The 19,169-nt window shown below is 49.1% G+C and overlaps 2 protein-coding genes across 3 annotated transcripts in view; both read left to right on the top strand.

Annotated features, from left to right (window-relative positions):
* Positions 1 to 3,420: 3,420 nt before the first annotated feature.
* Positions 3,421 to 19,169, top strand: part of LOC135896306 (facilitated trehalose transporter Tret1-2 homolog) — a 70,297-nt gene continuing 54,548 nt past the window's right edge. Inside the window, exon 1 of one of the 2 annotated variants that reach the window (XM_065424667.2) lies at positions 3,421 to 3,829. In XM_065424667.2, coding sequence (XP_065280739.1) covers positions 3,627 to 3,829 — 203 coding nt within the window. In that variant the 5' untranslated portion in view covers positions 3,421 to 3,626. The remainder of the gene's footprint in view (positions 3,830 to 19,169) is intronic. The other variant, XM_065424668.2, reaches the window with a different exon arrangement.
* On the top strand, positions 15,255 to 17,999 carry LOC135896304 (uncharacterized; the record flags this gene model as incomplete). The annotated part of the gene is made up of 1 exon (XM_065424666.2): positions 15,255 to 17,999. A coding segment is annotated over exon 1 (2,520 nt), but the record flags the coding sequence as incomplete, so codon positions are not given.

Below are 19,169 nucleotides of genomic sequence, written 5' to 3'. Positions count from 1 at the left end.
CTGTTTTGTGAAGTGGAATCACCTTTCCTATCTTCCATTCAGCATGGATACAACCAGTGCCAAGTGACTTGAGAAATGTTGGTTAGTATAACGGAACTATACTCGCTCGTGTTTTTCAAAAACTTCGGACTTATCGCATCGCAACTAGGGGAAGAAGAGAGTTCCACTTTATTAATTAGATGTTCTAGGGCACACGGGTATACTGTAATAGGACACATTGCAATGGAATACTCACTGTTCAAAAGGGGTGACGAAATGCTTGTCACCGATAAAAAGTTAGAAACAAAAACATCGTTAAGGACAGCTGTGCGCTGTTCAGAAGGTATACGGTCTCCCGCGTTATAGTCTCTTGAATCTATTACGCGCCAGAGCTTTTTATTATCCACGCAGCGAGCACGGATGGGACCGCACTTTCAAGAAAGTGCTGTCTGACGCAACGGAGTGCAGTTCATGCGCATTCCAACGATACTCACAATGGCAACGTTTCGCTGATCTGTAGACACGTTTCTTTTTGTTTGATAGGCTTTTCATGTGGCTGTTGTACCATGGCGCCAATTTGTTTGAAGTTATGAAGTGAAGGGGTACATATTTCTCAAGTAAGTCTTTAGCTTCGTTGATAAATAAATCCTACTTGTTTTGAATGCTACGACTGTCAAAGTCGGTCAGAAAAGTATTAATAAGCTGCACAATTGTCTGTGGATTGCGTAAAAGTTTGCATGTTTAGAATCGCAACTAGTTTTGATTTTGTTTCTTTCTTTAGGCCGCAATAACTCTATTTCGAATGTTAAGATGGAATGATCGCTCAATGCCGGCAGTAAAAGAAGACCGGAAGCAAGGTCGGGACGAGTGATGAGCATTAAATCAAGAGTATTGGCGGAAGAGATTGTTCTCCTGGTGGGTTCTTTGAGAAGTTGTGAAAAGCAAAAAAAAAAAAAAAACTTTACACGTGTCAAGAAACCGTTTTGCAAGAATCGACGAAGGATTCATGTTGGGTTCATCGCAGTCACATGTGAGATTAAGGATATTCAAATCACCGAGCAGGAACAAAGGTAGTGCAGGATATCGCGACAAAACCATGTTAGTGATACCATATAATTGTTTACAGAGCTGTAGGAAAAAGGTGTGGGCGATAACAAGCCTTGATAATATTTTCTTTATTTTTGAATTTCAACAAAGGCCCAAGCTTTCTTAAGCTTACTGCGAACTGTGATCACTACAAACTATATTCCTATGAGAACACCACCGCCTTTCCGCGTGGCGTGGTCACAACGAAACAGAGAGAACGTTTCCAAGAATTGTTCACTGTCCTTTATTAGTGGGTGCAGTCATGCTTCAGCGCGTACGATTATTTAAGCATTACAGGTATCAATAGCTGAGTGTAGAAGATCATGTTTGCTATTAGTCCTGTGTATATTACAAAAGAAGACATGAAGCGGGTAAAAATCACACCCACCACTCCTCCCAATTTCCTATTCATTTGCGCGGGGCGTGTTACTCGCATGATGGTTATGTGATGCCTCATTCTGGGCATGCTATACTACGGCGCCACCAGTAACATTGCACGCGCACTCTTTTTTTGATCACAAGCTTCTTGTAACGGAGCTGAAAAGGTGGCGCACCAGGCGGCTACTACTAGTAATACGCGTGGCAGCTGAGAAATCCTCACTAACCACGATGCCCTTGTCGTTAAGCTTACTACGCTCGAAAAGCACGGCCTCCTTTACTTTGTCATTTGAAAATTCAACCATGACAGGACGGGTTTTCTTAAATTCAAAGCGCCCTAAGCGATGAGCACGTTCCACAACATTATGTAATGGGCTTTCGGGCACGCCAGTTAGGGCGTCAATTACACATGCCTCGCACTCTGCCCATAATTCGCGCGAATCAGGCAAGCCTCGGAAAAGTAGACTTTGGCGCCGTGATCAGTTCTCTAATTCATTGAGCCAAAGATTTAGTAAGTTGTTCCGAGTTGTCAAACTGCTCATCGAGTCCGGTCGCGTTTAGGTGACTCCAGACAAACACATACCCATACCCCAAGTACATTAAAAAAATCACAGGGGGCAAGGAAAGCGACCTATGTAGGCTCTGTTCACAAACGGGGACACTCACACACATAATGTGGGAATGCCCCTCGCTCGAGTTTTCTCATGCCCCCGTCAGCAGCGAAACTGACTGAACAGCCTGGCTCAGTTCCGGGGACGTCGACCGACAGCTTGAACTGGTGGACTGGGCGGAGAAGGCCAAGCAGGCCCAGGGCCTTACTTAAGCCCGATCCCTCAGCCACCTCCCGCTTTCCGCTTCCCCTTTTCAATAAAGTTTACCACCACCATCACCTTGCTTTGAACATTATCAAGGGATATAGTCATGACTTTGAGGGTGTCCAACTTTTTTCAATGGAAACGATGTTTGTTTTATAATTTTTTGCTAGTTTTGATGGCTTTAACGTCCACAAGAAGTTAAATTTGGGCCTTTTGCGACAGCATTGCACGCGTTTGTAAATCTTTGAGCAAGTCAAAGAGGACGGTCATCTGCTCAGTAAAATCATCAGGCTGCTTATCAAGTTCTAACAACGCAGACGTTCTACTACCAAGTCCTGGGTTCCTTAAAACGTCACCATAGGTTAACAGCAAGAAAATCATTGGAAAATACTCGCAGGCAACATCACAAAGCACTCGTGGGCACCGGAGCAAAAGAAGACAAGGGTCATCGTTTTCTTCTTTTAGCATATGAAGAATACGCTGAACACACCTGCGAAAGACAAAGGTGGGGCAGATGAGCCAGATGAGCTATGGTGTCGCTGTTTCACACGTGCCCTCTGAAAGCGGCTGGTTGCCGGAGCCAGCTTATATAGCTTCGAAGAATTGATCACGTTGACAATCTGGTTTCGTGACTGTAGCCTTGACGCATCAAGGGCGGTAAGTCCAAGAGAATGCTGTCATCATTGTTTTGTGGAAATTCTTGTGGCATCCGAGGCTCAAGCAAACATTGTGAACCTGCTGGCACGTCCAGAGGGAGTAGAACGCCGAACAGGGCAAGCATCACGTGAACCTGCGAAAGGCAGGGGCGAGGCATACGAGCCTCGTTGCCGCCGTTGGCACTCATTAATTCTATAGGCTATACAGACTTAACGACCCACATGAGTGCATGTGTTGAAACACGTGGCATGAAAGGAGGCACTGAATATCCTGCAAAACCAAGCGCACGCGAAACACATGCGAATTTTTTGTTCTTGCTCACTCTCCTGTGTAATACCTATGGTCTTCAAGGGGACACTAAAATAAATAAAGGCATACAATAATATAAAGGAACCCAGCGCGTCATTTACACTTCAGCACACTCGTCTAATCCAAATGAAACGCCACCATCATCATTGTCCATAGGTGAAGGTAAGAGGCGCGTGACCGCACCTGTGGTGAAAAAGAAGACTCGATCCTTTCCTTGGGTGAGGCTACCGTTCTCGTCTCCTTTTAGGGTCACTTTTATCACTGGAAACAGGCTTTCCTAAAAGCAGACATCTAGAGCAAAGGAAGAGGCCCCTGCGAGGACTAAGCTACAAAGCACCCCCGCTTAGCGCCAGACGTCGTTTCCTTTCCCATACGTCATCCGTCCACGGCCTGCAGCCCGACATGTCGCAACACAGCGCCGAACGCGTGGTTGACGAAGACCAGCGTCCACCGATGCCCCGTCCGCTGCTGGCCTCCCTGATCGGCAGCTGGGTCGGAACGCTGTGCATGGGCACCGTGCTGGGCTACTCGTCTCCCGCCAAGCACAGCCTGGAGCATACCTTCAACGACGGGCTGCACGGGTTCGACCTCAGTGTCAACGACTGGTGAGAGATTTGCGCCTACCTCTTGAGACATACCGCGTTATTCTGCCATGCATAAAGAGACGGCGGCATTAAACATCAGTTTTGCTCACCACTTCTCATGCCGAGACTTAAGTTTTTTTCCTAGGACTATAGAAAAATAATTTTGACTTACCGCTGTCGGTTCTTGCTCAAGCTTCGCAGCCAGGCCGCATTTTATGGTGACAATTACACCATTCATTGCATGTTCTGCCAAGAAAAAGCTGTCAATATGCCTTCGTGCGCGCCTCGTGGATGCAAGGCCAGCGAATTGGCGAAACTAATTTAGGAATCATGGTTTGCCGCACTGCAGATGCCGCAAGCGACATATCTGCTATGTTTCAAACATTACTTACTCCGAGGAGCGCACACGACGGGAAATTTGCAATTTTTGAAGACAAGATCTGAGTTCGTGCTGGTTTGGCGTATCTGGGATCTTGGTATATTGTAACCGTTGTGAGCGTCGTAGCAAGTCGCGACGGTACAAAAATACAGAACTGAACTACACAAACATCGAGAATTAAACATTTGCAGAGTAGATAAAATTAAAGGTACTGGCGTAATTAGAGCTCATACGGTCTGAAATTAGTCGACATTGGACTAAAGGTCTATAAAGCCGGCACCATCATACATAAAGACAGGTTGAGGCCAAGTCTCCGTACAGCACAATTTTGGAAAAATGGAGCGAATTCGCTTTGACTGCGCATTGCTTGCCCAAGGCAACGGCATCCGAAAGTCGGCTTCGCCAGTGCCCACAAGAAGCGAGACTTAGTTACAGAGTGGGTAAGATTTACGGTGCCGGCATAACTAATGCTAGTGTTGTCGCACGTTAGCCGCCTTGCACCATAAACTGCAGTATATATCCCGTATCGGCACACTTTATTCTTCTTAAGAAAAAAAAGAAGGAGGGTCAGCCGAGATTCAATGCTAAGGAAGACAAGGTCCACGTAATTCTGCGTGAAATACGATGGGAATAAGACGGAAAGAGTGAGTTACGGGTATGTGAAAGAGACACAAAATTAAATTAAATTATGGGTTAAATTATGGGGTTTTACGTGCCAAAACCACTTTCTGATTATGAGGCACGCCGTAGTGGAGGACTCCGGAAATTTCGACCACCTGGGGTTCTTTAACGTGCACCTAAATCTAAGCACACGGGTGTTTTCGCATTTCGCCCCCATCGAAATGCGGCCGCCGTGGCCGGGATTCGATCCCGCGACCTCGTGCTCAGCAGCCCAACACCATAGCCACTGTGCAACCACGGCGGGTAAAAAAGAGACACAAAGGCACAGCCTATATATATATATATATATATATATATATATATATATATATATATATATATATATATATATATATATATATATATATATATATATATATATATATATATATATATATATATATATATATATATATATATATATATATATATATATATATATATATATATATATATATATATAAAAATGTATGTTCGCCTGCCATAGTTGCTTAGTGGCTGTGGTGTCGGGCTCATAAGCTCGAGGCCGCGGGGTCGAATCCCGGCCCCGGCGGCCCCATTCAGATGGGGGCGTAATTGGAAAACACCCGTGTTCTTAGATTTAGGTGCACGTTAAAGAACCGCAGCTGGTACAAATTTCAGGAGTGCTCCAGTAAGACGTACCTCCTAACCAGATCGCGGTTTCGGCACGTAAAACTCCATAATTTAATTATTATTTCGAAGTCTAATCAACATCTACCTGAATAGTTATTTGAATCGCTATGCACGTCGACCTTGTCTGTTTTGGCGTCAACACTTGTTTGACCGTTTCTTTATTTAAAGAAAGAAAAGTCTGGCAATGTAACAGTGCCAAGTGGGATATAGAACAATTCGAATCAAGAATGCCATTTTTTTGCAAACTTCAGCAAGTACATGCAGCGGTCAACAGAAAATATTTCTTTTAACAGTTTTTAGAGAGACACGTACATGCCTGCAGCAAAAATAGAAAAAGGAGTTATCGAGTGCGCGGTGGCCAAGACGTGTTTCCGGCTCCTGCAATCTTGGAGATTCGCTTCCGCTACTCAGAGGGAGCCGTCGCATGAGGTGCGATTAGGACGCCACCATACTATAGAAGTTAAGTGGAAGAGTTGTGATGGAGCAGAATCAATCAAGAGAACAGGCTGGATTTAGAAAGGGATATTAAACAATCGATCACATTTGTGTAATCAATTAGGCAAATAAAAACTTCGGCGTACTAAAACGGACGCTTAATTATGACTTTCATAGATTACTAAAGAGCTTTCGATTCAGTAGAATTATCAGCGTTAAAGAGTTCTTGCGTAGTGAAGTAGTACATGAAGCAAGGGTGAGTGTTTTAGACAATATCTGTATAACATTCACAGCTACTTTTGCAAGGAAAAGTCAGGAGTAAGGCAAGGAGACACACTCTTGCTTAGGCTATTCATTGCATGTTTAGAAAGATTAGGAGTGAGGATGAAAGGCGAATATCTCAGGAACCGGTGGTTTAGAGCTGACAATGTTCTGTTCAGCAAGATTGGAGATGACTAGCAAGAAATTATTGTGGACATCAGCCGACAGTAGGGAAGAGCAGGGTGGGAACTTATACGTAGAAGACAAAGATAGTGCATAATAGTCTGGCAAAAAAATGAGAATTTGTGACCGGCAGTCAGCCCGCAGAATCTGCGAAAGAGTGCGCTTATCTAGGCAAATTAGTTACTGGGGACCGCAATCAAGCAAAGGAAGTTTACAGAGGAGCCGGAATAAATTTTATTACAACAAATTTATGAGACCTAGGCGTCTCTACCTAGATCACGGATTCTAGTCCTCGGGCCTTGGCGGCATCTTCGGCCTGCTGGATTTCCATAAGTTGGCCTTCTGGTGCACAGCTGAGCAAAGTGTGTTTTATTTTGTGTGGGTGCCCGAGGACAAGCCCAAACCATATGTTGTAGGTGCGCCCTTTCCTGACAATCTACATCTGTCCGTGTAAAGGTTCGGGTAGTAGCGGTGGTAGGCCACCGGATTCGGATACGTATCTGTTTGTAAGAGGCGCCATGCAGTAGCTTGCCGTCCACTTAGCGAGGAAGTTTACAGAAGAACAAAATAAGTTGGAGCGCATACGCGACACATTGTCAAATCATGACCGGCAGCTTACCGCTATCCTTGAGAAGTTATTACAGACTTGGAATTGGGGTCCCAAGCTCCTTGGGGCTCCAAGAAGGTAGCGGGCGACAAATGAGCATGCACAGAACACAAGGCAGCCTTCGGTCTTCGTGATAGGGTACACCTAAAGACCCAAAACACAAAAATTAGCGTGGGTTCCTAAGCCGCCTTGGGTGGCTCGCACGGGCGACGAGCAGTCGCGGGATTGCCAAGAGAGGCATACGAGACGCAGCCATCCAGGGCTCGGATCGCTCAGTCAAGTTATGGCGCCAAGCACGACTGGCCACAAAGCTTCGTATTAGTGGTCGCGTTTCACCTCCAACTTACAGCGGCGTAGAACAATTTGTTGCCGAGCAAACTTGCAGTGTTCCGGGGGATATTCGGTAAACTTAGAGGCAAGAGATGCAGCGCAACGCAAGAAAACCCTAGCTGAGGTCTGGTTGACGTCCTTCGACACGTGCCTTGTGATAATAGGCATGATTTTTCAGGTTGGCTTGTGGAAGGTTGGAATACACTCAAACTGAAGATATCTTCGGATACATTTCGTGGCACATCTGTTTTTATTAACGGTTGCGCGGAAAATTAATAGATAAGACTATATACGGCAAGCATGAGCTGCCTTTGCCTATGGTCACCTGCAAGGTTTAAGAAAAAGTACCTGACTGCATGGACAAATGGCGAGTAGAAAAATACAGGTCCGATGCTTTGTGACAGTCAATGCTATGCGTAGCATTTTGCAGGTGTCTCGCTATCGAGTCTTGGTTTGAGCTGTGAAATGGCGTAAGGTGTCCATATAACCGTGTCCGCGACAGGTTCATGAGGCATGGGACTGCTGCAAAAAAAGAAAAAGGACAGAGCTACTCGGTCCATTGCAGCAGAATGCCAAAAATAAACTCAAGTAGGACGATAGCCCACGTCCTCCTTCCGAAAGAGGTGTGGTTCAAAGCTGACGGGTCTATTAAGTGCACAGTGGTCGAGATAGTCAAACAGATGGCTAGAGTATTTGAGAAAAAAGAAAGCCAGCACAGCTAGCGCAATGATGTCATCTAAATGAAGCCGACCTTGTGTCAGCGATGTAGCAGCAGTAGGGGTCGACATGAGCACAAGCCTCGTCCCTTTCTTGTTGATGTTCATTTTTGATGCTACTGTTTGTTGACGAGAGGTATGTACGAGTACGATACATATCTAACTGTAATGCATGAATTCTTTTATTGAGAACGCGACGACGGAAGGTCGCTCCTGGGGGAGTAGGTAAATACTGTTACGGGGTGTAGAAAGATACAGACGGAACTCTTCCCGTCTCGAAACTGCCGGCTTTTCCCCGTTTTACCTCTTGTACGGCCACGAACCGACGCTACTACTAGATACGATGCTTCCGTCCGCCACAGCTTCAACTAGCGCTTATGCCCGTGATGCAATCGCCCGTGCTGACCACGCTCGTCAACTTGCGCGCGTTCATCTACAAGTCTCTCAAGACAAACAGAAGCGACGCTACGACCTCCGTCACCATGATGTCCATTTTGCGCCCGACACCCTCGTGCTGCTTTGGTCACCATCGCGTAAAGTTGGCCTTTGTGAGAAACTGCTTTCCTGTTATACCGGCCCATATCGCGTGCTCCGCCAAGTGACCGATGTCACCTATGAAATTGTTCTAGCCATGCCCACTACGTCCTCCGGTGTGACAACCCGTGACATTGTCCACGTCACCCAGCTCAAACCCTACAATTCTCCACGTGCCTTGGATATTTAAAAACACCGTGACGGCGCTTTTTCCGCCGGGGGGTAGTATTACGATATTATCGGTAGATACCCGAGAGACGAGCCACCGCGAGAACGACAACGAAGTGGGTCTGTGCCCTTGGCGCGAGAAAATGTCGGCCTGGTGCTCTGGCTCCAGTCCAGTGTAAATAGCTTGTAAATAGCCTCTTCCGTCTGTATATTTCTACACGTAACAATATGAAGAAGAGGTAGACACCCACTTATTCGGGTGAGCCAGGTCGCTAGGAATGCCGGAGTGGGCTAACATGACTAGGTGATCGAGGTTTTCGAGAATGTTCTGTAAAGCTTCAATATAGAGTTTTTTCATGGGCGCCACCTTGAATGGATGGATGTTATGAGCACAAGCCTCCCTTTGGAACGGGAGGGTGGGTTGCGCCACCAAGCTCTTGATATTATACTGCCTAATGTCTCACCTAGGTTAACCAATAAAAAGAGAAAAAAGAACACTATCAACTACCACACCAAAATTTTCTGATCCCCTATTGCAAACTGCGTTTTTGTACGTCTCCGTCTTTTGTCGTCCCTACTTCCACCAATCCTCCTATCGCCTCTTACTACTGCCTATTGCGGACATGTTTACCACTGCTCCCGCTGAACCCAAGGGCTTCAAGGAGGCCAGTGGTGCCTAAATCGACCACTGGGTAGACGTCTTCACATTCTAATAAAACATGCTCCCTAGTATCCCTAGCTTTACCGCAGCAAGCACATGGTTCTTCTTCCTTCTTATATCTCACTGTATAGGTGCACGTTCTAAGGCATCCCGATCTCGCTTCGAAAAGTAATGAGCTTTCCTTCGAGTTTATGAATGGTTTCTCTCCTGATTTCATTTTTTCTTCTTAAGTAGTTACTCATGGCAGCTTTCTTTTCCATTGCCGCCACCCGTGAGATTATTTCAGCCTCTCTGACTTTCCGCTTGACCTTCTTGGTTGCTGTGTAGCACACTCTACAGGCCGCATACTTGCTGGTAAGCTTCGTAGTTCTTTTCCTCCACTCTGAATCAATGTTTTTCCTGTACAAATACCTGAACACTCTCCTAGCCCATTTACTTTCTTCCATAATCCTCAGCAGTTCTTCATACTCAATTTTACTGCGAGCTCCCCTCACTACAAAACTTGTCCAGCCCATATCACCATGCACAGCTTCATTTGCAGTCTTCCCGTGAGCGCCCAATGCGAGGTGACCCACTGACCTTTTGTTCCGGTCGAGTACTGATTGTGCCCCTGATTTAAAGCAAACAACCGCATTTCCAAAAGTAAGTCCGGGAACCATTACACCTTTCCACATACCTCAGAGGACCTCGTACTTATTGTATCCCCATGGCACTCTGTGCTTCATTATGGCTTAATTTATCTGCCCCTTCACTGGTATTGTTTTTTCCTGTGTTTCCATGTATCTATTGCCTTCGTTTACCCATATACCAAGATATTTATATTCTCTCACGCGAGGTATTTCCTGGCCCTGTATCTCCACTGTCTGTACACTGTTTTCATTGAATACCATAACACCTGATTTTCTAACACTGAATATCAAACCTAAATTGTTGCCTTTCTGTCCACAGATATTAGCCAGACGTTGCAAATCACTTTGCTTGTTAGCTAGCTACACAATGTCGTCCGCATAAAATAAACCTGGGAGCTGCTGCTCTATTACTGTACCCGCCTGTTTGTATGAGAGATTAAACCCGATATTACTTCCTTCTGGCGCCCTCTACATCATCACCATGTACGTCATAAACAGCAGCGGGGATAAAGGGCACCCCTGTCTCAGTCCCTTGATGATATGAACTTTCTCCTCGCTCCTCATCCCTTCCCATTCAACGTAAACGGTATTTTCTAAGTAAATTTCTCTCGAAAGCTGTAGATAATCGTCACCTAAGCATTCCCCTTCCAGAATATCCCACAAAATATTGCGGTCTACGTTGTCATAGCCTCCGGTAATGTCTGAAAATGCCGCATACAACGGTCTGCTTTCTACTTTTGATATTTCAATACACTGCCCTGTTGCAAAAACCAGCGCCTTCCAGTGTGAAACCAGCGCGTTTTTTGGCACTGGATCGCACTGGGTACGCTGGCGCTCGCTGGGACTCACTGGGACACCAGTGAGAACACTGGATAAGAGCTGGGTCACACTGGAAGAGACGCTGGTTCCACTGCCATGACGCTGGGGCGCACTGGTTTGTGCTGTACGGACGCTGGCTCTCGCTGCAGTTCGCTGGTTCTCGCTGGAAGCTGTGCTGATTGTGTTTGTGCCGCGCTGGTTCCAGTACGCAAGTACGAGCGCTGCTGAATATTAAATGCTTTGTACAATTTCATCGCTTGATACTAGTCTCTTGTCTTAAATAACGCGTTATCTTGGGTTCATAGTACACTGTTTCGTGTCGCAGCTTGGAATAAAGGTGCGTGAGCTGCCCTGTTTATTCATGGACATTTGACACTGAAGATCACTTTCGTTTTTTTTTTTCATTTTCCCTTTTGACTGGGCGGATAGCCAAATTCTTGAACAAAACCACGCAAACGCATAGGACGCCGCGTTTTTTAGTAGTTCGCACGGAACATATGACTGGGAGTTGTCGCCGTTGTCGCAGTGTTGTGGAGTTGACATGAAATGCAGGAATCGTTCAGACGCGCGCGGACGGACCCCGAGCTCGAAGCCTATCGCTGACTGATAATATCGCACCCATAACAAAACTGAGGTGATTTGTGCGCATCCACTTTCCCTATTGTACTAAAGAAAGTTGTGACGCTCAAATACACACATTTTAGCTTTCGCCAGCTACCCGCGCCGAGATCGGTCGCCACCGAAGCTTAGGCCTAGCGTATCCGCCGAGTCCGTCTTCACGCTTTCGGCGCGTCTAGGCTCAGGAATCAAGAAGTCTAACAAGGATAAATCACTCTAAATTTCAGCTTTCGCATCGGTGTTCTTAAATAAACATTTTTTTCATGTCTACAGTGCCAGCACAAGAAGCGATGACTGCCGATATGACGCGTCATAAACACAGGTATATGGGTTATTGGCGATGGCTCCAAGCACTAGACTGCGCTTCTCTGACGAACATATATGACTAGACAGACTTGTTGACTGAAAGGCATCACTGAACTAAGAAAACTTTGCATATACATCGCGTGAAGAACAAGAAACGGCTATCGAAATTTCCGTATTCGAAAAAATATATACGGTGGCCAGGCACAGCATATTTAACGTGCTATAGCTGTTTTTCGCACTAGTAGCCAGTGCCTCCCAGTACGCTGCACCTGCCCGACGCCCCCGCATCCAGCGCACGGGGCTGGTCCCATAATCCGGCGCTCTGGGTCTCAGTGGCACTGGGTCCCAGTGGCACTGGGTTTTGCAATAGGGTGAGTAAGAACAAACAAGTTATCATCCAAACGCCTACCTATTCTGACGCCATTCTGAAGCTCTCCCAAAATGCCACTATTCTCTGCCCATGCTTGAAGCTTTAATTTGATTCCCTGTGTTGCCAGCCTGTATATTACTGATGTAATGGTCAATGGTCTATACGAGTGAATTCTGTTTCTCTCCCTTACCTTTATAAATTAAATTAATTCTACTTGAGGTGGCGCCACTCTGGTTATCTGGCTGCATATCGTGCTCCGTTTTCACCCGTCCTTGGCCCGGTCCAGGGCCTTGCCCGCCCCTGGGTCTACTCTTCATCTTTTCACGAAGACTTCCGCCACAAGTGGACACCATACGACTCCCGGTCCGACGCCAGGCTGGCCCTCCAGGCCCCTCCAAATCTACGAAGCGGCGCGGCGCCGCGCTAACCCTAACTCGCCGCGCCTGCACCTCTGACATGCAGCGTCTCACGAAGACCCGCCAGCCGACAGCCACCAATGCCCCGCTGGCCTCCTCTTCTACCGCCGCCGGTGCCACTGAGCCTACTCTGTCAACGCTGAATGTTACCAGCGACGTGCCTAATTCTAAGCCGGCAGCCCTGCCTCAACCGGCTGCGTTCCTGCACTCCGCACACGCCACCGTGCATATTCCGGCCACGTTCAACGCTGTGAGCAACGCTGAGAGCTCTGACTCGACCGCCGCGTCGCAGTCGGCGTTCGTCGCCTCAATGCCTCCTACGACCAAGTTCCACGCTGTCAGCGACGCCAAGAGTCTCGGACCGCTAAACGTGTCGCAGCCTGCAGCGTTCACCGTCGCCGCCACGGATGCCGCCGCGTCTATTCCGGCCACATTGGCGCCTGTTGTAAAGTGCTGCAATCAGACATCAGAATCGCAGCTGAACGCGCTTGTTGCAGCCGCTCCCACCGGATCCACCACTTCTGCCGTGCTGGACAGTGCAAACTCTACGCCCACCAACGTCATTCCCAATGTTTCGAGATGTGTTTCTGTCGCCCCTACCTCCTTGACCACTGTGTATCCGGCTGACGACTCGTCGGCGGAGATGGACTTCACGTCGTCCCCAGACAACGACCATGATACGCCATCATTAGAAAGCGGCTGGAGCACCGTCAGTACCAGCCGCAAACCTGCCTCCGCCGCCCGCCCTCGCACCGAGCTCATCTTAGTTGGGATCCAACTTCCGCCCGGTACCCTCACTCCCAAGCTGCCTCTTTACGACTTGCTTGCCGCCATCGTCTCCGCCGCACATCTCTCCTCCAAAACCAGCGCAGAGATCACCCTTCAGGCCAAGCCAGCTCAGAGCCTTGTATTTCTGAAAACACACTCCCCTCTCACCGCCCAACTCCTACTTTCTCTCACGCATCTTCAGCTCCACGGTAAGCCAATCACCGTCAAAACATATGCCCCCAATCCTCCCATTTCCTGCCTCGGCGTCATTCATAACGTTGGTGGTCACTTTACTCCTACTCAGCTCATGCATGACCTTGAATCATACACGACTGATATTCTCGCTGCTCGTATGATGGGCAGCACAGAATCAGTGCTCATAACCTTCGCTGGTACCGTCATACCCCACTTCGTATATTTTAAACGCGTCGCTTTCCGATGCCGCCCTCATAAGCCTAAGCCCCCCACATGCACCCGTTGTCTTGCTCTGGGACACCGTGCTCACCAATGCCCTCAGCACGACGTTCCGGCCAAGTGCCGCCGCTGTGCTGCACCCCAACCCGCAGATCCTACCGCTCACGCGTGTGCCCAACCATGGTGCATTCATTGCCAGGTAAACACACATCCCTCTCTCGACCCCACCTGCCCCTTCCTCCTCGCTAAACAACGCGAGTGTGCCAGAGCCGCGTTTCTCCGTCGCACAGCTTTGCGCAGGGCCACGAAGCCCACCCCTTCTTCCGCCTCCTTCGCTAATCATGCATCTCCGTCAAGTCAGGCTCCATCACCTCCAGGCTCCTACGCCGCTATAGTCAAAGGGCCCTCGGTGCAAGCATCCCTTTCTTCCTCTACTATACCCTCGCCATCCCTGACTGACGAGAACCGCTCCTTCGATCTCCGGCTCACAATGCTTGAGCGTCACCAGCGCGAACAACAGCGCATCTCCCAAGATTTACAACAGCAAATCCACGCATTGACACAAACCCTAAAGACAACAACCTCCTCTCTTACATCCCAGCTTACCAAGCTAAATGAGCACCTTGCCACGCTCATCACCCCGTCCCCTAACGCCCAGGTCGCCCCATTGGCTGACCTGGTAGAAACCACCACCACTGCACACCACACTCGCTTGCTTCAGCTCGAAACTTCGATTGTCCAGATCCTCACCACCCTCCAAACCCAATCCAAGCAATTGGAATCATTCGCTTCTATGCTGGGCTCCCTCCAGGAGTCACTGCCCCCGGCCAAAAAGAAGGAACGTGTCCCCGCAAACTCTTCTACCTCTAATCTATCGTAAACATGGCGCCTGGAGAGGACCTCGAGATTGTGCAGTGGAACTGTCGAAACCTTCGCCACAATAAGACCCCCCTCCACCAGTATCTCCTCACCCGCCCTTCCCTGCCCCATTTTCTCCTTATCCAGGAGACTCGGACGGCCCGCACCGTCCCAGGTTACCGCGCCTACCATGCCACGACGGGCACGCCGCTTGCGTCCATTTATGTACGCAGCGACGTCCTCGTCGAGCCACTTGATATCCCCTCCAGCCTCCGTAAATATTTAGTTGGTGTTGTGTATTACCGACCTTCATCGCGCATCTCACTCGCCTTTATGTCTTTCTATAATCCCCCTGCCACATCCTCTTTGTTCACTGCCTTGGGCAAGTTCCTTCATTCTATTCCCGCCACCACCCATCTCCTCCTTGGGGGCGATTTTAACGCCCCTCACACGCTCTGGGGCTACCCCCAGACCCTCAAGTCCGGCCGCCTTCTCCACTGTCTTGCCCAGGAACGCCACCTCACCCTTCTTAATACCCCTGGCTCCCCTACTCGAGCGGGCACTGTCTCACAGCGCTCCACGACACTCGACCTCTCTTTCTCTCGGGGCTCCCTTTCCTTTCACTGGCAGGTCACAGCTGAAATGCTCCTCAGCGACCATTTCCTCATTCATATTACCGCTTCACTTTCCCACATCCCTCGATCGCACTCAACCACTCACACTGACTGGCACGCATTTCGCACTAATCTCCTTTCCGCCTCCTTTGAATCTTACGATGACTGGACGTCGCGCATCTCCGCTGCGCTTTCGACCAGTAGCCGTCGCGTTCGCTCACGGCATCCTATCCCAGACCCGGATCCTCACTTTCTCCGTTTATGGCGTCGGATGAAACGTCTCCAACGTTCTTTGCGCTCCCAACCCAAGAATGCCCAACTTTCCTCTCGGATTGCTGCTCTGCGGGCCGAGATAGTCGCCCATGGCACGTCCCTCGAGCATTCTCGTTGGAGTGCGCTTTGTGACGGCCTCGATTCTGCATTACACTCGCGATCCACGTGGTCCCTTTTTAAATCTTTCTTAGGTACGAAGCCTGCACTTGCTCCCACTCTAGCAAAAGCCCTCACTCAGGGGACTCCCTCCGAGGTCTTTGACAAGCTCACTTCTTTGTATCTGCCACCCCCTCTCACACCTTCCTACCCAGCCTACTCTGGCGATCCTAACCCAGACCTCGACCGCCCTTTCACTCTCCGGGAGCTCGAAGCTGCCCTGGCTGCTAATGCTTCTCGCTCGGCTCCCGGTGAGGATACCATCACATACACTACACTCCGCAACCTCCCCGACCACTCCAAGGAATTCCTCCTTCAGACTTTCAACAATGCCTGGGACAGCGGCTGCTTGCCGAGCGCTTGGACATCCTCTCTTATTTCTATGATTCCGAAGCCGGGCAAACCTCCCTCCCTTTCTAACCTTCGCCCTATCTCCTTGACGTCGTGTGTTGGCAAGACCCTTGAGCGAATGGCTTTGACTCGCCTCTCTGATCTTATTGAAGCGAAAGATTTCTTCCCCCACTCTCTTATCGGCTTTCGACGGCGCGTCTGTGCACAGGACATGTTCCTGATCCTCCAGCACACCTTTCTCTCACCCAATCCCAGCCAGATCCACGCTCTTGTGACTGTTGATGTCCGCAAGGCCTTCGATGGTGTGTGCCACGACCATGTCCTGTCTCAGATCTCCTCCCTAGACTGCGGACACCGCATGTACTCTTATCTCCGCTCCTTTCTCTCTAACCGAGTGGCTCGTTTCCGAGTGGACACACATCTGTCCGATCCCCACCCGCTCACCCGTGGCACTCCTCAAGGTGCTGTTCTCTCTCCTATCCTTTTTAATCTTGCTATGACCCCTCTCGCCTCCCAACTAGCCCAGATTCCTGACCTCCACCACATCTTTTATGCCGACGACATCACCCTCTGGTGTTCGTCTGGTTCTCCCGGTCACGTACAGGACACCCTGCAACGTGGCCTCGATCTCATCAACTCCTTTCTCCCCACTGCTGGCTTGTCACCTGCTCCGGAGAAATCCGAGCTTCTCCTTCTTAACTACTCCTCATACCAGCGCTCCCACAACGCCCTAATCTCCCTACATCTTTCCGGCTCTCCCATTCCTGTTGTCCCTCAATGCAAAGTTCTTGGCTTCCCGTTACATGCAGCCAAGAATGTGCAAGCCCTACACCACGCGGTCAGGACTTGTCACTCGGTAACTCACCTCCTGCGGCGCGTGGTCACTCGGCGCTCGGGCCTCCACGAGGCTCATGCGTGCCGAGTTGCCCATGCGCTCGCCCTCAACAAGTTCCTGTACTTTGTGCCTTACGTTTCCTTCACCCACACTCAGCTTAACACCCTCGAAACCGCCCTTGTTGGCCTCTACAAGGCAGCTCTCAACCTCCCTATCACCACCTCCACTGCTAAGCTCTTTGCCACAGGCCTCTTCCATCCTCTTCGTTCTCTTCTCTCTCTCCACCGTGACTCCCAGCTTGCCCGGCTTTCTCTTACCCGTCAGGGTCAGTGGTTACTGGCCCAGGCGGGTATCTCTCCCATTCCCGTTTCCTCCTTTACCTCTCCAAAATCCACCCCGGCGCCCAATCTTCGCATTCTCCCCCTCCCGTCTAATATGTCCCCTGTCCTGCATGCCGGCCGTCGTCACGCGGCAGCGCAGCATCATTCCCCCCTCTTTACTACCCAGGGAGTAGCCTACACGGATGCCTCTTTCATAGCCCCTCGAGGTTCCTGTGGCTACGCTATCTACCATCCCCACCTCCCAGCACCTGAAACTCACACGAGTGGGCCGTACCTACACCCTCCGGATGCACTCTCTCTCGAGGTCCTTGCCATTGTACATGCCCTACAATCATTTCCCTCCCTGCCCTCGCTCCCAGAGTACACGATATACACCGACTCCCAAGCCGCCATTCGCCACATACAGAACCGCACCCTACCCCATTCACTCCAACAAGAGGTCGAACGAGCGGTCTCCGCACTGCAACCTTCCACCGTTTTCCTCCGCTGGGTCCCTGGGCATTCGGGGATTGACGGCAATGAGCTGGCCCATCAGCTCGCCCGTGATGTTTTTAACCGGGCACCGTTGATCCCCTGGTCGGGGCCCTCGCAGGATTCTGGGGGACTCTCCCTGCGCCGCACTATCAAGGAAGTTTACCTCCAGCTCCGTCTCGACAAGCGCCTCTACCCTCCCCCTCATCCATCACTCACTGTGCCGGAGGCTCGCCTTCTGCGGCACATCCAAATGAATGCACTGGTTACCCCTTCCCGCCTCTTTCTCTATCGCTATCGCTCCGACCCTTCCTGTCCCAACTGCCCGTCTACTTATGCAGACCTATCCCATTGCCTATTCTACTGTCCGACTGCTCAGCAATCAAGTTCCTACCCTCCCTCTTCGCTTTCCATCACCACCTGGCTCGACTGGCTTGGCGCTGAAGGTGAAGAAGAACAGCGTCGACTGGCCGCCCAGGCGGTCGATATGCTCGGCCTGTAATTTTTGGCTGAATAAAAGTCTTATACTACTACTAATTCTACTTTGTCGCCAACTGTCTGGTATTCGTCTATATGTTAGGTTTTCCACTGCTGTTAGGTTTTTCCAAAGCTTTCAACAGAGCTTCCTTACTTTTTGGTCCTAGTTTATTAACCAGCCTAACGGGAACGATCGTCTAGCCCTGTGGCTGTGCGCTTAGGAATTTTCGCTTCCGCTTTCTTCCAGTTAAAACTTGTCAGCACCAGCTCCTTTTCCACTTGGGCCTCTTTCATGCTCTTTTTTTTTTCTTCAAATACAGCCTCGTCATTGCCTTGGAAAGATTCGGCTGTTACTTTTCGGATGTAATTTATTGCCGCATCTCCTTCCAGTCTGTTTTCATCTTCGTCTAGGATATATTGTTGTATCGTTGTTGACTTCCTGCCTAATAATTTTATGTGGTTCTAAAATATTCTAGGTGCAGCCTGCTTTTTCCCAGGTATTTCTGACAACCAACGTTCACTTTCACCTTTTAATTTTGCTTGCACCAGTATTTGAAACATACACTTTTTCTCGCGATATATTTCCCATTTACTGGTTAGTTCATCCCGCGGCAACTGCGCCTTCTTTGCCTGCCTGTGCTCTCAAGATGCTTTAAGTCGTTCGGCGATCGCTTCTCGTATCTCCCTGTTCCACCAGCTCTTCGCTTTCTTTTTTCCTTTCCACCGAACACGTTGTTCCTCTTTCCGTATTTCTGTCGTTATTAAACTTAGAAGCTCACCATATTCCCACTGTTTACTTGGCCATTTGCCAAGTTCTTCCTCGACTCTTGTGACTATATTTGCTATTTGTTCAGCTTTGAACTTTTGTCCGGCCATTTTGCGCTCCTTGCTGTCTTTCCCAACTACATATTCCATTTTCAAAATGATGCGTTTATGGTCACTCCCTATGCTGCTAAACCCTTCCTCATCGATGATCATTTTTCTCAACTTATCATGAAGCCCTTATTATGAATTCCAACTTATAATGAATTCCGCCACACAGTGGCGCCATCTATGG

This window comes from Dermacentor albipictus, chromosome 3, assembly GCF_038994185.2.
Source record: "Dermacentor albipictus isolate Rhodes 1998 colony chromosome 3, USDA_Dalb.pri_finalv2, whole genome shotgun sequence".
Lineage (NCBI taxonomy): Eukaryota > Metazoa > Arthropoda > Arachnida > Ixodida > Ixodidae > Dermacentor > Dermacentor albipictus.
This window is presented reverse-complemented; position numbering and strand designations above follow the sequence as displayed.